Here is a 16,482-nt window from a genome sequence, read left to right as displayed (position 1 = left end):
TTATTTTCACTATTAATTATTATTTTATTGGCTTTTTTGTTCAATAAATATATTCAAAATAAAAAAGTATGGTTCCAGTTATAATAATTATTATTATAAATAACTAATTTGAAATAAATTTTAAAAGGGCTAGCGACGCGGGCGGGTAACAGCTAGTTTATTATATAACAAGCGTGAGGACGCTTCGCCTGTCTGTCTGTCTATGCGCGATAAAATAAAAAACTACAAAACGGATTTATATACGGTTTTGATGATCGCAGTGATTCATGGTGGTAGGGCTTTGTGCAAGCCTGGGTAGGTACCACCCACTCATCAGATCTTGTACAAGGAACATAACATCTTAGTACTCAAGGTTGGTGGCGCATTAGTGATGTAAGGAATGGTTAATATTTCTTACAACGCCATTGTCTATTAATGGTGATGCCACCTGATGGCACTTACCATCAGGTGGCCCATTGGCTCGTCCGCCAACCGATACCATAAAAAAACTCAAACTTACGTGTATCAGCATAGTCGATCATTGAAAATACAAATAAATGAAAAGCATAATTTTGCAGAAAATGTTGAAAATTACGCAACATTTGGAAATACCCTACAGTTTATTTATCCTTTTATCTACAGTTCTCAATAAATATTTGGAAAAATCACTCGTATATATTACAACTTCTAGTATTTTTATTACTAGTACAAATTATTCCACTACAATATCGACATGAACAAATAGTAGGCTCAATGGCACTGTATAATCTATCATCCAACTTTATTTTAATATTTAAAAAACAAAAAATGGGATAAAACGCCATCTTGCGGATTGCTAAGCAGTTATTGAAGACCAGTCGGAGAAAAAATCTTAAGCTGAAGTTAGAATGAAATTACTTGTAGATACTAAGAGTTAAGGTAAATTTAATGAGGACGAAAACCAAACTGATAACATTTACTTGAAACAAAAATGAAATGTTTTAAATAAAATACATCAGCATTCATTTAATTATTCAATCAAATTGTTCGATATTTTAAAACTTACCGCTAACTGTTTAAACTCTTAGAAGACATACTTTCACTTATGACAAGAAAGTTCTATTCTGACATTCAAAGTGTTGCCAGTTTTATATGCCGTGATGTACACGTATGAACCAGAAACATATTATACAACAGGGTTATCAATAACTCCAAAAATATTCAAACCCCATTATAAGTAGATAACGATTTTTTTAACTTAATTAGCTCAGTTTATTATAAACTGAAAACATATACGTCTTGTTTTTCGATTCATTGAAATTACAAAATATTTTTGTAACAAAAAAAGCAATAAAAAAAACCTTTTATTAATAAAGAAATTTTAACTGTATTTTTATTTCATTAAAGTGGTATTCATAAAAATTAAAAAATATATTTAACTAAGAGCTTTAATTCCTAATTCAATGTATGGTAACATTACAAAACCAGTCACGTCACGTCATGGCGTAGTGTGGGTGCGTTTCGTGTGCGTACGTTCATGAATATTATGTTCTTGCATTGTGTTTGTATGTATTTCTGACGCCGTTGTGACTTGTCTGTCATTCCTCTAAATTTGGATTTTATAACTAAAAATCTTCAAACTGTCGTCTTCAGGTACGTAAGTTAGGATATTCTTTTGATACCCAGTATAAAACAACATGTAACGTTCAAAACAATGTTCAGTTAAATATGTAACCTGTTCGACAGGCGTTGTCTAAGGGTTGGTTCGACGATCATTACAAGTATTATAAATTCAATATTCCGTAACATTTCCATGCTATCTGAAATGTTATCTCCGCACCGGTTATCTTGCGATTTCAAGAATAACTAATGTTTTTATCTGGGTGCGGGGCTAAGCGGTGACAACGCCGCGTTTAAGTCAGGAAGGCGCTGCGAAGTCAGTCGGCTTTCCGGTGCCGGTCAAGATACTAGTGTTCGCTCGTCTAATATGAAATCATGGTAGGCTCGTGTCTGTTTTCTTGTCCTGTGGTGCCCTGTGAAGTGTGCTAAGTGATTGTCTTGTTGCAGGCCGGCAGAATGCTAAAGTTTATACGTGGGAAGGGCCAGCAGCCCTCTGCAGAGAGGCAGAAACTGCAAAATGAGCTGTTCGCTTTTCGCAAGGTAAGTGATTACTGAAATAGTGATTTTAGATTTAGTAACTCCTACATTAATTAGTAGTTATCCATGGAACAAACACTAATATATAGTAACATAGTAAATATTTGTAAACAAAATACTGAATTATGTGTCATGGGTTAATTCCTGGTTGTTACAAAATCTTCTTGTTATTTTATATTTACCTATTTTGCTCTTCTTCGAGAAACAAGTTTAATGCAGTTATTAAGAAACTTTTATAATATTATAATTTAAGGTTTTTTAAAGTAATCTGTGGTTTGAAAGGGATCTAAAAACATGAATTAATCATGCACTACATGAGCATAATTACTTGATTGGCTGTAAGCATTTCCATGATTGATTTATAAGATTAGTAGTTAAGCAATTAAAACATTGATGCAAAGCTATCAATGAAGTTTTATTACACAACAATTTAAATATAAACACTTCATTATGGTATATAGGTACTATTCTGAGCCGATCATATATTCTTAACATTACCATTGCTTACTATCCATAGATAATATTGTAGCACAAAAAAAGCATTTTGTTCTTTCTCAGTGCAATTCATGCAGATTTGAATGTCTTACATGAAAATAGACATAATAATGACTTTGAGAAAGCCCTTAGTTTTTTTTTTATATTCTTATTTGACCAACTTCCGACTATGTAAAACCTCAAAAAGTTTTACAAATATATAAGATATCAATCCACTATTACTAGACACTTCCTTTATATTAAAAAAAGATTTTATATGTTCAAGGTTTTGTTCATTATTATGGTTAACATAATAAGAAATAATATCTTATCATATCAAGCCCTAAACTAGGTGTTTACTTTGTGATTAGATTGCTCATTTTTATAGAACTTGTTTCATATTGTTTTGACTAAAGTAGATCATGGCCATAGTAGGTATAATTATGAAACACTTTACATCAAATATACCTTACAAGAAATATTATGGTACCCATCAGGGTACCATAATATTTCTTCTTCTGACTTCAATACTAATGTATTGAAGTCCCTTATATTGAAAAAACTATTTATATGTTAAATAACAGGAATAAAAAAATATTTACACTGAATCTATTTCTCTATATAATATAGGACAAATATATATTTCACAAAAACTTCAATGGTATAAATATTTTTTGATTTCTGTCATATTGTTATGTATATTATATATACATAAATTCAAATAGTCGTTCTATTTACTATTATGGTATAAAATGCATGTCAAACAAGTTTATAACAGTATAATATTTGTTGTAGTATTAGGTTTTAAAAAATATAAAATTATTTTTCTTTAAGCTTTTATTAAACATCACTTTGTAATTATCGTGTGGGGCAAATTTTGCAATTGAATTTTAAGTCAATTTCACTCGACTGATTGAACTGAATTTTTGCAAATAATTTTACTTTCTGATGAAAATACAACCTAGTATACTAAAATTAAGTATGGACTACACAGATTACATAAAAGCTTGTTAAAAAAAAACTATTAGTCTGTTTACAGTACACAATATAACAACTTCAATTTGCATAATTATCTATGGATATACTTTATTATAATAACAAATGTAGCAATTAAAACCACATGCATGACATACCTATTTGTGATTTCTTATTGAGTTTACATTTTTATTTTTACATTGATTTTAAAAACTTTGCCAGCCTTCCTTTTTAGTCTCTGAAATGCTAGAAGACATTTCTTGTGATATCTTCTCATCATTTTGTTTTGTGGGTATGTTAGTAAGGTATTAAAATTACAAAAAAAGTATTAAGTTGAATTTTAAAATAAAAAAAATAAAGTTAATGTATTCGCTCTATATACAATACTTTAGCAGCCTGTAAATTTCCCACTGCTGGGCTAAGGCCTCCTCTCCCTTTGAGGAGACTGTTTAGAGCATACTCCACCACGCTGCTCCAATGCGGGTTGGTGGAATACACATGTGGCAGAATTTTGTTGAAATTAGACACATGCAGGTTTTTCCTCACGATATTTTACTTCACCGCCGAGCACGAGATGAATTATAAACACAAATTAAGCACATGAAAATTCAATGGTGCCTTCCTGGGTTTGAACCCGAAATCATCGGTTAAGATGCACGCGTTCTAACCACTGGGCCATCTCGGCTCTATATACAATATAAAAACCTAATATGATATTGTAATTTATCGATCACGTATATTTTTTTGTAATCAATACACATCGATGTATAAAAAATGTCGGAAAAATAATTCATTAAAGTTTCGCTCAGGCGCGCCCACGGGCGTGATGCCACCGTCCCGTATAGATTGCTGTCAAGGTCGCCGAACTGTTTCAAATTGTCAATTATATCAAAACTCCACAAGTAGCGAATGAAAGCTTATATATATAATTGTGTTTCTTATTTACGTCATTGCATAGTAATAAAAACACGAAATGTGATAGTTTTGGTTTAGATGTTTTGAAATAACCCTCGAAACTGGACTTTAATAAAATTACCTATAGCAGTTACTTATACAATGAAATAAAATATGGCTTAATTTTCTTAATTTAAATAAAAAATATTCCTCTTTAATTTAATTCGCGCTTAGCGACCGCCTTAGACTTATTTTTTAATTAACGTATTATTTTTTTGGTACATAATAATTGGAATTGATCCCTAAGATTTCTGCTGCTAGTACTTATCTAAGTGCCACTTTGATCTAGTACAAAATAATAGACGAACGGACAAATGGGCCAACCACTCCCTACAACTCTTGCCATGTGCCTGTTATAGCTCATACATGTACTAGCTCACTCACCCTTCAAACGGGAATAAAATAATACTGAGTATTACTGAGTCCTAAGTTCAATAGCGAATGATTTTATCAATAGTAGGTACATCACGTTTATCAGTCTATTAAGCTTTAAAATATAAATTTTAGATAATATAAGCAACGTGCGAACAAAATTTTACAATTCTTAACATTTACTAATAAGTCTATGGAATTAACCTATTTGTAACGTTTCCAAGAATTAGTTTAAGAGCCGAGTACTATTGTACGGAGTTACAAGTTCCAACGCTTATCGGTCGATACTGATAAGTCGATAACGATAATATACGATCGATGTGTCTATTGAACCGTTCAGTGAACGACTAAAATAATATTTGCCATTAAATGTTTCTAATCTTATAACAAGTTATAGTCGAAAAGTAATTGAAAACCTGATCATTGAATTGTATTTTTTATGTACAAAAATTTATAAACAATTTCAACTGTTTTTTACATTATGGTTATCGGTAGTTGTTTTAAATTTATAGCAACCTCTTGATGTACTAGATTATTTATCGTAACTTAAATAAAATACATAATTATTCGATTACTTGAAATAAATTGAGTTATTTAAGTTCTTAACCCTTAAATATTAATTAGATATTTTACCAGGGACCAGAAATATTTTGTATGAAGTTCTGGTTTTGGGTCGGGCGATTTTCGCTCCGTTATTTTTAATATATAGTATATATAAATAATTTTACTTTAATGCACGCCCGTTTTTATATTTTAGATTAAAAAATGTTAATTTTGAGTGAAAACTGGAGTTGTGCATGATGAGGAGTTAGCCTATAATTGTGATGTATTAGCAAATGCAACAATTTTTCAAAAATGACATCTTTTATAAGATAGGTTTATATTAATATTGTACATTGTGTTGGCTGCCTATTTAATAAAAATATATATATAGTGATGCGTATGTAGCTTACCGATACACTAACTATTGTTATTCCTGTATTGCTAATATCATTTTCTCAAAGTCGTTTGTATGTCGTTGCATATGCAATATCAACAAAAATAGAAAGAAAAATCTCAAAGCGCTTTATGTACATTATACCAAGTGTTCGTATAACGCGGACTGATTTACACTTATTGTAGTCTTGCTCGTGTTTATAGTAGAATCGCTATCAATATCTTGTAAAGCAATAAATCGCCACGCCCGACCTCGCCCGTGCCGTTAATTATCTATAGGCCGATGTAACACAAGATAGCCAGTCAATGCATTCCACTTTAAAATTATTTCAGAGAATTCTGGTTTGAACTAATTTACACTTAAAAAAGCTCGCGTGAAACTCAATACCTACACGTGACAGCAACTGTGTGTTGTAAACATTAATTTATAACGATATGTCAAAAATTTCTACGTTATTAAATCCTTTTAATTTTTTATGATTTTCGGATCGTGATCTATGAACTATCAGGTAACACAATATATAATCCAATAATTTTCCAAGTAAATCACGTAAATTGGAACATAAATATCCTAGCCCCAAGGCGCCCCATGATTATTTTATTATTTCTACGGTATCTTAACTTACCTAACTATAATTTCACATTGTTGTAAGTAAAAAATATTTACAGAAATGTAGATTTTTTATTTACCGTCAGATCTAACTGTACGTAATAGATTTTTTATTAGAACTATTCTGTATATAAAAACTGAAAAACATTTTCCCATAGAAGACATAATACTTCAATACCTACACTTGGCTATGTCTGTTATTAAAAAATTTTTTTATGACTATTTACGTGCTTTATCATATTTTAATTACATGATATCGACAGATAATAAAACCTTATCAAATACCATTGATGTAATAAACATTAGTCACATTAGTTGAAAATAACACTACAAAATACTTCGAAATTATGACGATCATTTAGATTCTCTTTGAAAACATTAACGTGGAATAAAATAATACTAGCTTGCTGTTGTATCTAACTTTAAAAGTAGGCATTGCTTTAAGGAAAATATAAATTTAATATGTTACCTGTGTGTCTCATCGGTTATAATTATATCAGTAACAAACGATTTATTTGTAGTTAAATATTATGTTGAAAACTTGACAACAATAACACATACAATATATTTTTTTATACATACGTAGATATATTTAGTTAAAGTTAACTATTTTTTAATGTATTTTATTTTTAATTTAATTTAAATGTGCCACCTGATGGTATGTTGTCACCAGCGCCCACCAAGATTGGGAACGAAGATGCTTTTTATCTTACATGTTACACTGGCTCACTCACCCTTCATACTGGAAGACAATGTCATTTTTGCTGTTTGGTGAAAACGTTACACAAAGCACTTCCATAAAATAAAAGAGGATTACGGACTGATTACTTTTCAATCACGTGTTTTGGTTTGTCCTTGTTTTCGTTGAATATTGTTGTATTTGTATTAAGATTGAACAAACAATAATATAATGTTTCTCTGTTTTTTAACGAGAGCATTCCAGGTATTCTTTTACTAATTGAATTCGAATATAACAGAAACAATTGACATGTTTATTTGTCTATAATAAATATGTACTAAGGTTTATATCTATATTTTTAAATTATTTGACTTGACGTCAAAACAGGTTTTGTTACTATTTAAAAGATTAAATAATTATCATTGTTTTATATGAGAATTTATTTAAACTTTATACTGAAGTATCCAATACTTGATCGCAAAGAAAAAGGTCGCTATAAACCATTTAAACAATATATCGTGTTGCCTGGCATTCATAATTCTTTAGTAGACAACGTTGATTGGCGTATTTGTAACAAACGCATTCTCTTATATTGGCCACACGCAAAGATTTACAGAGTAGAATATTCATTAGAACTTCGACTAGACATCGTTTACAACGAACCTGTTATTTCTTCTAATCTTAGTGGTACAAGTACAGGTTTTTATTTTGTTTTGTATTGTCCTCAAATCTATAACTTCGGATTTTTACAATGCAATAATTTTATCAAAATTGTCGAATAGAAGCATGAGACATGCATTTGTTAACGCGTGATAGTTTTGACATGTAAATATTTCATTGTCAAATGTTAGAAGATATCTGATCGCAATCGGAAGGCCTGTCTACATCATTATATACCTAACTTGCTCTGAGTCTATTATAAAGATATCTGACGGGACCACATTCCTCATGCCAACTCTGTTGTTAGAGCGCCTTATTCTTTTTATATCTACTTAGATACCATCCACTACTTGCTTTTTTGGTTACTGTTATTTTGTATATAGATTAATATTAGTTGCGTCTAATACAAATTATGAATGATTGTGAGCTGTTTAAGAATTTATTTTTGACCTAATACTTTTGTAAGATACCTAATGTCTCAAAAGAGTTGTTAGAGCTAACGGCGAACATCCGTAATTTGTGAAGCTTATAACATTAAATAACGTACAAAATATAACGTGTCAGATAACACGAACGAAAATTGACAGTAGGTAAATATATTTACAAATTTGATCATTCACAGCTATTATTAAACAAATTGTAAACGTGTTTGACTGTCTTGCCTACTACTGGGCTGACATGGGGAAGTGACAGAGTATATAGTAAATTTGATGTGAATTGATGGTTAAATTTCGACATATCCGGCCATATTTTTACAAAGTGCCAACTTTTATTATAGCTTCCAAGCTCTGTGAGTTAGTATTCAATAGAAAGTACCGATCAGAATATTAAAGTGAGTTTGCCGGTCAACGACCTTCCAGTTATTCTTTTGTATGTTAGTACTTTATTGTTTGCATTTCATGTTAAAAATATTATCACTTTTTGTGAATACTAAATAAATAACGAACGAAAACCAAAATTTCTTAAGTTATTCAAAATTAAAATATTGTGGATTTCGACTATTATATTATTTATATAAATAAAAAAATGTGTTGAGCGAAATTATTAGCTAAATAACCACCACTAAAAATACGATGAAGCCAGATATGAAAGTTATATGATTATATTGAAATGTTCGTACATAAACTATAAAAAATATTTAAAATAGCACAGGCAATAATTTTAAACCGCACGCTTTTAGAGTCTAATGACTTGAAGAGTCGATGCTGAACAGATGCCATGTTTCATTTGGACTACGGTATTCGAATTGATGCAATAAAAATCAAAGCGAGCACGTGATATCGTGAACTCGACTTTTCAATTGGCTGAACTGTTTCCAATGCGAAAGAATGCCACTACGATTAAAACGGTAAAATTATTAAACGCCAATGATATATTTATTACATTGTTTATGTTCGAGACACTGCACGCGTTAATATGTTATCGACGATTTCACCTCTTTCTAACAAAGCCAATCAGTTACTTGACATCGTTTTTCATTTACCAAAAAATTCAGATAGATTCATGCAAGTCATCCAATTTGTATAGCGTAGTTGCGTCCAACAAGGCGCGAGGCTTCATTATGAAGGGGCAAACAGCTTAACCTCTATTAGGTCGCGTCACTGCCTGAATATAGCGTCTCCCACGGTTTCCTCCTTGAAGACATCGTCAATTTAGTCGCATTACGCGAAGAAACATTCGGGCCAGCTCGTTTAATTCCGAGGGTGGCATTTCCTATTTCGACGTTGTCCTATTTCGTATGGCCTCCTACTCGCCGTGCCAGGCTTGATTGTACAATTTGCGCAATTCAGATCGTGGCTTCATTTAAATTTCATAACTGTAAGATGCAAATCCATTGACTGTATTGAAACGATTGAAACTACAAAAATATTTGAAACGTTTCAATAATTTTTGTCTTTAAGACGGGTAATGTGTTGTTAGCAAACAGACTTAAAATGTAAATTATTCTTGAAATCGCTATTAAACGATCGTCCAAAATATGTTGTTCGGACGATAAATAATTTTGGTCACTTAAATGCAGATTGTATCAATATTTGTCCGATTTAATGCGATATCTACACGCACGATAACGCGTCGACGAAGTTCATTCACTCGTACAAAATCGCGTGGTATCCTCCAATGCCTTCGACGCGACTTATCTTATTTCTGTGCTAATATTTACACGACGTTTTATTACTATTAAAAATGTTTGCTAACGTTAACGAATAAACTTATTCATATAAATAAGGAAACCAAGAATGATATTTTTAGTATTCCGTTAGAGGCTTTTTTCACTCATAACAATAACAGTAAAAAGATTAATTATAATTTGTAAATATGAACGTAACCATGAATTTAAAACATCAATAATGCGATTATTGAGAGATTATATTTCATACATTTTACAAACAATGAAATCGTTTTAAAATTCACGAATACACAATTAATTTAAATAATGGATCCCTCTAATATTTTATATGAATGCAGTATCACGTATTGTCGCCGGTCCGATTTTGTAATCGAAAAATTTCGGACAACATCTGATGGTTCTGTTAATCCCAAAAATAATATTATTAATGCGTAATCTTGTTTAATGAGAACGGTGTGTTTTTTTTAATTTAGAGTTTTTGATTTAGTTATGTTTTGGTGTTTAACTTTAGAATTATTGATGATTTCAAGTCTTTGTCCAGTTATTGTGATATAAACGAAATTATATTATACTTTTTACTTGTGAAGAATTTACATAAATTGCAGGAAAAGAATAAGAACTGAGCTGGTTCTTCTTGGTAGAATATGCAATCCGTACCAGTGGCATTACGAGATTATTACGAGAAACGAAAATCGAATTTGCGATGTGACCAATTTATCAAAGTAAACATATTATAAAAATTAAAATTAACTTAAAATATTTGGAAGTATTTTTTCCCTAAGCGTAAAAAAGTAAATTAGTCACTTTTGTACCTGTAATACAATTTACGAATTTCTTATCAAAAGATCTTGACACTCTTTCTAAAGCTTTTTATTCTGATTAATAGAAGTCTTACAAGCCCGTATATTCTATAGATAGTTGGAATCCTTTGTGAACGGACAGTCACCTTCGTGAAGGTCGTTCGAATCGTTTACTTCCACACAGCTACTTTTTTTGTGATTTCTAAAACGTGATCTTTCTTTGATTTGGGGGCTTCAACTAATTACACTCAATTCATGCTTGTTAAATATTGTTTAATCACATTAGAACGGAGGTAGATCCTAGATAATAACAGTGTAATTACAATTCTCAGCTCTGCCATGCCGCTTATTCATGAATATATCTTTGAAGTATATGTATTACGTAATTATTGATGGAGCAACATAGTTTATATGCATAGTATTAATAAAGGTTCAACTAATTAGCATATTGTATATTGTTTTAAGTTTCATGACAATAAAACCCGATTTAATTAAAGTTGAAAGGTAAAGCACAAACAAACAGACGAACAAATTTATAGGGCGTTTAGTTTTACAATTTATCTTAAAAATATAAGCTCTATTATAATTATTATTTAAAATATTGATGGTCGTTATAATATTATTTCTATTACATGCTGGCATAAAAATTTAGTGCAGTTAGATACAAACAGACAGCTTTGAAAAAGAAAAACGCATTATGTAAGGTTTTAATGTAATTACCACTGGGTCTAATAAATAAAAAATGCAGGTGTGACCTATTTCACATGACATGTAATAAAACGGATATCAAATGTAAAACGTTACTTACTGCAGTTGAGCCGTGGTATAGGAAGCCTCGCAGGTGACTCCGATATCAGACAACCTGCATCCAGCTTAGAAGCCTCACATGTAACGAGTTCGACGGCACCTTTTTATTTGTATGCTAATCAAATTCTTTTTACGTAATCTTCGATGGAAGTGTGAATGAATAGTTGTATCTATAATAAAACTTTTTTACACATTGATGTGTAACTTGGTCTTCATATTGATTCCACATTCAGTTGGTCTGTGCATATCTCTGATATTAGTCGCTCAGTTACAGCCACGTTAAGGTGTCTGAATCGACTTCGAAATTTCCTTCCCATCAAGACTAAGATTATACTTGTGCACGCTTTGGTCTTTCCCATAATTGATTATGCAGACGTATGTTATTACGATCTCAACGAAAATCAACTGGATAAACTTGATCGTCTCTTAAATAACTCTTTGCGTTTCATTTTCTGTCTTCGTAAGTTCGACCATATCTTTCAGTATCGAGACTTCCGATTACTTTCATCTCTTTTCTCTATTCTCTTTGATCCTCTCTCCCGATTATTTGAAAGGCAAATTCAAATTTCTTTGTGGTAACCACAATCGTCAACTACGTTCTAACCTTTTTTCTGTCCCTACACACACTTCCGGTTTCCTCTCTAATTCCTACTCCTTTCAAGTTGTCCGATTATGGAACAAAGTACCCGAACATATTAGAAAAGCTACCTCTAAATTAACTTTTAAAACTCGTCTACGTGAGCACATATTGTCAGAAAGCCCCTAGCTCTTATGATTTCTGTTATGCACTATTATCATTAAATTAACTATTGTTATATTATATATATGTTTTTACGATAGACAGTATATATCAATATTTATTTTGTAGATACTATATGGATATGTATGTATATGTTTTTTTTTATCTATTATTATGACTGGCAGAGAATGCCTTCAGGCATTAAGTCTGCCTTTTGTCCCATTAACTTTATGGTGGTCAATAAAGCATTTAAATAAATAACTTTCCTTTCGCTTTTCCATTGGAAGTGATTCCGTGAAAAGGGACGGAAGTGTGCAACAGAAAGCTAGGAAAACGCGCTATTTGATTTGACCAATGAAGACGGAGTTAGACTTGGCCGTCATATCATACCAACCCATATTATTAAGGTTGCTTATTAACAAAAAGATATGTTAGATGTTACAAATATTATATGTTATATTTTATTTTTAAATGAGTCTTAAAATATCTGTGTCGAATTCGTGTGCATATTTTTTACAGATAGGTACTTCATCAAAAAGTTTTAGTAAGAGTACAATGTTAAACATAAGTTTTAAATTAAATTAAATGTTATATAACTTAACGTACCCTCGGCATAGTTAAATAGTCTTCTTAAAAAATCTTTAAATAATCTTCAACTGATAACATGGGGATTATTTGCTTAAACAGATAACTCAATAGAAAGAAACATAACAATGTAAACCTTGCCTTAACGTGATGTTATCTAAGTTTAACATTTTTTAAATTTCTTTTTTGTTTATTAGTCCTCCCTACACGTATATTTTTTTTAATGTAATAGGTAGGCGAACCAGCGAATGGGCCACCTCATGTTAAATGGTCACCACCGCCCATGGACATTGGCGTTGTTAGAAATATTAACCATCCCTTACTTCGCCAATGCGCCACCAACCTTGGGAACTAAGATATTATGCCCCGTTGTGTTATTAAACCCATAATAAATAGTTATTACATTAATATGATACTTTTTTTTGTAAAGTGTAACTTAAACCAATATATAAAACTTGTACCAAAAGATGCCGCGCGTTTGGGAAAAATAGTTTTAGTATAAAATATTAATAAATAAATAGCTTCGCAGTTTAACCCACTTGAAACACTATTGACGTAACAAGTCTGGCTTTCATGTTCTTTTGTATATTACAGAAAACTATTGTTTAATGCAGATTAATTAACATTATGTAACATATTTTTTTCCGATTGAATAGTCGGAATCTCATAATGATTCCATTTTCAAACGGAATCCTAAATATCAAATCAATATTTTGACCGTGATTTTTTATAGTATATGAATCTGACGTTATGTTGCTATTTAATTATATTTATATATTAGTGTTAAAAAAATGTACACGTGCTTCACGTTGACTATTATTGACTACAAGTTACTCAGCACTATTATGATAAAGTTTTTGCTTCGATTGCCGACTTTTAATTTTCTACTCTATAGGTGTCTAGACGTTCTATACAGTACAGTGTAAGTTTTATATACATATATATTAGTGGTATGAGATTGTGTGTGAATGTTTGTGTGTGTGCTCTAAATAATTAAATATAAGGATAATATTATAAAGTGCATCTTACAAATAAATATGTATTTATTGAATCTTATTGTGTATGCATTAGACAATACTTCTTTCTTTCTTCTTCTATTCTTTTTTTTTTTTACTTTGCTTGTCTTGTAACTTGTCAGTAAATGTTTCTAAGAGGATGTGAAAATATCTCCAAATAGGAAACAGGCCACATTTTTTTATATACCTTTATTTATAGTATATCCAGATGTATACTAAGCTACAAAGTATTCGAAATTGAGAATTGATTCGTTCGTTTTGCGATAGATTTATGATACCGGGATTGCCTGTTGGTGCTCGCTCGTAAAAATCACGCGGTCGTTACAGTTTTATGACGCAAACGAGGACCTGTGATGAATTGCAACTGACCATGTTTGTTTCACGTTACGGCGAACGCGTGTGTTTAATCGCGAGAACAGAGAATATATCCGAGACGACACGTTATGGACGACCACCTCACAAAATATACCCTAAATTTCTATATGGCATCGTAAATATTTATGCTCATGTATAAATGCAATGCAATGTAGTACGTAGGAATAATTAATTATTTATTAATCATATTTTATTTACTATTTATATTTTTGGTAATGGTTTTCGAAAATTTAATATCAAAAAGTTACTTACCTAACCTACCTTACCTTTTTCATGTTATTAATACACCTTAAAAAAATACTATCGCCCATATGCATAGAAAAGGTTTTTCAAGTGAGATTATTTTCATTGCAATTAGTAGAATCATATTAGAATTGATTTTTAAATTTATAGTTAATAAATCAAAGCAAATACTTTAGTTTGTTCATAAAATTATCATTACCATTAACATAATTGCGAACTCATTATTGTTAATTAGCTTATAACTCAACTAAATTGCTATCTATATACAGAAAGATATGAGCAACGCTCTCAGTGAACATTTTATGATTAATATCAATGTATTTTTTTGAAAATTTACTTTAATGTGTTATCCGAAAATTGATTGAACATTTACTTTTGGTTTAGACAATATTTTGTCTCTTCTTTCAACTGTCAAATCAATCAAGCAAGGAGTATTTAATTAAACAACCGTTAAACAACGTCTATAAATAAGGTCGTAGTTATATATCTATGCCGTATGTAATACAAAGGTTTTATTATCATGGTTCACTTGAAAGAGTATTTACTACAGCATATACATGTATGTCGCAGCCGTCTGGTTAAATTAGCCATTAAATGAAACTCCTGGCTACTATATTTAACCTTTCAACCAGCAGCCTGAATAACCTCAGCCTGTTCACCTTCCGTCCGTAGAATAGGGTCGCTCTTGTATATAAGGTTGATTATCAGCAATTTCGAAAATCCGTAGCCTCTGCCGCTACGGGTAGGGCAACACCTCGGTCTTGTTTCTTAAAAAACACTAGAGTTGAGACCGACGAGTCCAAATAGAGTTAAAAGATAAGGAGCCTTTGACAAATCTCTAAATTCTATGAACAGAATATGAATAAGCTGATCTCATTCATGTCGCTGGTTGAACGGCCGCTTAGTCAAATGGCTAGGCGTTTCATTGAAAGAGTAATGAAAGTAGTTGGCTGCGACATATATATTATTTATTATGTATATGTATATAATTGTTCATTGTACGCTATCGGTTATCGCGATAACGCTATCGCAATCGATCCTCGAATAACCTCAGGGTGCCTTTCAAAATTAATTTTACTTTTTTGGTTATCTATCTAATGTTTTAGTGTTTTATTATTTATCTTGTATATAAATTAAATCAAAGTGAGTAAATCTAAAAATATGAAAAGATAAATCCTACTAACCGGCATTGGAGCTTCGCCTTTTGAGAAAGAAAAGGAGAAGTCGTCTCCCAGAAGTGACACATTTACAGACTGTAATTTTTTACTTTAAAGTTATTTAAATTGGTTGTATGCTTCATACCGACGAGAGTTAATCTGACTACGTGGATTTATATATGAATAATTAACATCAACCATTTTCAATAAGGTCGGGCTTAAATACAGCCATTTAATCCCAAAAAAAACTGAAGTAATCGGCGTAATCTTTTGTTTGAAATTTAGTACGAGTAGAGACAACGAAGATTCTTTCCTAAACTTAGAGAGACCCGGACGCGCAGGAATGTTATCACGATAAATGTCGGTTTCTTGGTGCTTTATGCGATAAATATTTGTACTAAGTCGACATAAATACCAGAATGTATCAACATGACGGTTTAAACAAAAAACTAGTAACTCCTACTACTAACTCGATGGTTCAGTTAGTGACTAACTTATAAAGCTACAGATTTCTAAGTTTAAATCCAGGGTCGGGCCAACAAATGCTTATTTTAAGCAGTTTTCTGTCAAAATATTCTCAGTAGAAGGTCGGATTCAGGCATATTGATAGTATTCACATTCTGGCCTCAGTGCAAACAATAAGTTAGCCGCAATAGAGTTTATCTGTAGGTACTTACACATACGCTTTTGCGCCTAATATCACTTGTGCAGTTAGCATCATAGAATCACTAAAATCTAGCGGTACCGTCTCTTTGGTAGGGGGGGCGCGCTGGTACACGAGATCGATTGCGCATGCTATTATGAAGCCGCGACGAATGAACGACACGCATAGTAAGGGGTACTTGGGGTACTGGTAC

The 16,482-nt window shown here is 31.4% G+C and overlaps 1 protein-coding gene across 4 annotated transcripts in view; it reads left to right on the top strand.

Annotated features, from left to right (window-relative positions):
- Positions 1 to 1,450: 1,450 nt before the first annotated feature.
- The window catches only part of LOC113396923 (lethal(2) giant larvae protein), a 42,280-nt gene continuing 27,248 nt past the window's right edge, over positions 1,451 to 16,482 (top strand). For 3 of the 4 annotated variants that reach the window (XM_026635006.2, XM_026635005.2, XM_026635002.2), the window contains exons 1-3: positions 1,452 to 1,611; positions 1,855 to 1,956; positions 2,026 to 2,118. In XM_026635006.2, coding sequence (XP_026490791.2) covers positions 1,954 to 1,956; positions 2,026 to 2,118 — 96 coding nt within the window. In that variant the 5' untranslated portion in view covers positions 1,452 to 1,611; positions 1,855 to 1,953. Of the gene's footprint in view, positions 1,612 to 1,854; positions 1,957 to 2,025; positions 2,119 to 16,482 lie in introns of all 4 variants that reach the window. The other variant, XM_026635004.2, reaches the window with a different exon arrangement.

Source organism: Vanessa tameamea, chromosome 9 (assembly GCF_037043105.1).
Source record: "Vanessa tameamea isolate UH-Manoa-2023 chromosome 9, ilVanTame1 primary haplotype, whole genome shotgun sequence".
Lineage (NCBI taxonomy): Eukaryota > Metazoa > Arthropoda > Insecta > Lepidoptera > Nymphalidae > Vanessa > Vanessa tameamea.
Note: the sequence above shows the minus strand (reverse complement) of the source record. Positions and strands in the feature narration are given on the sequence as shown.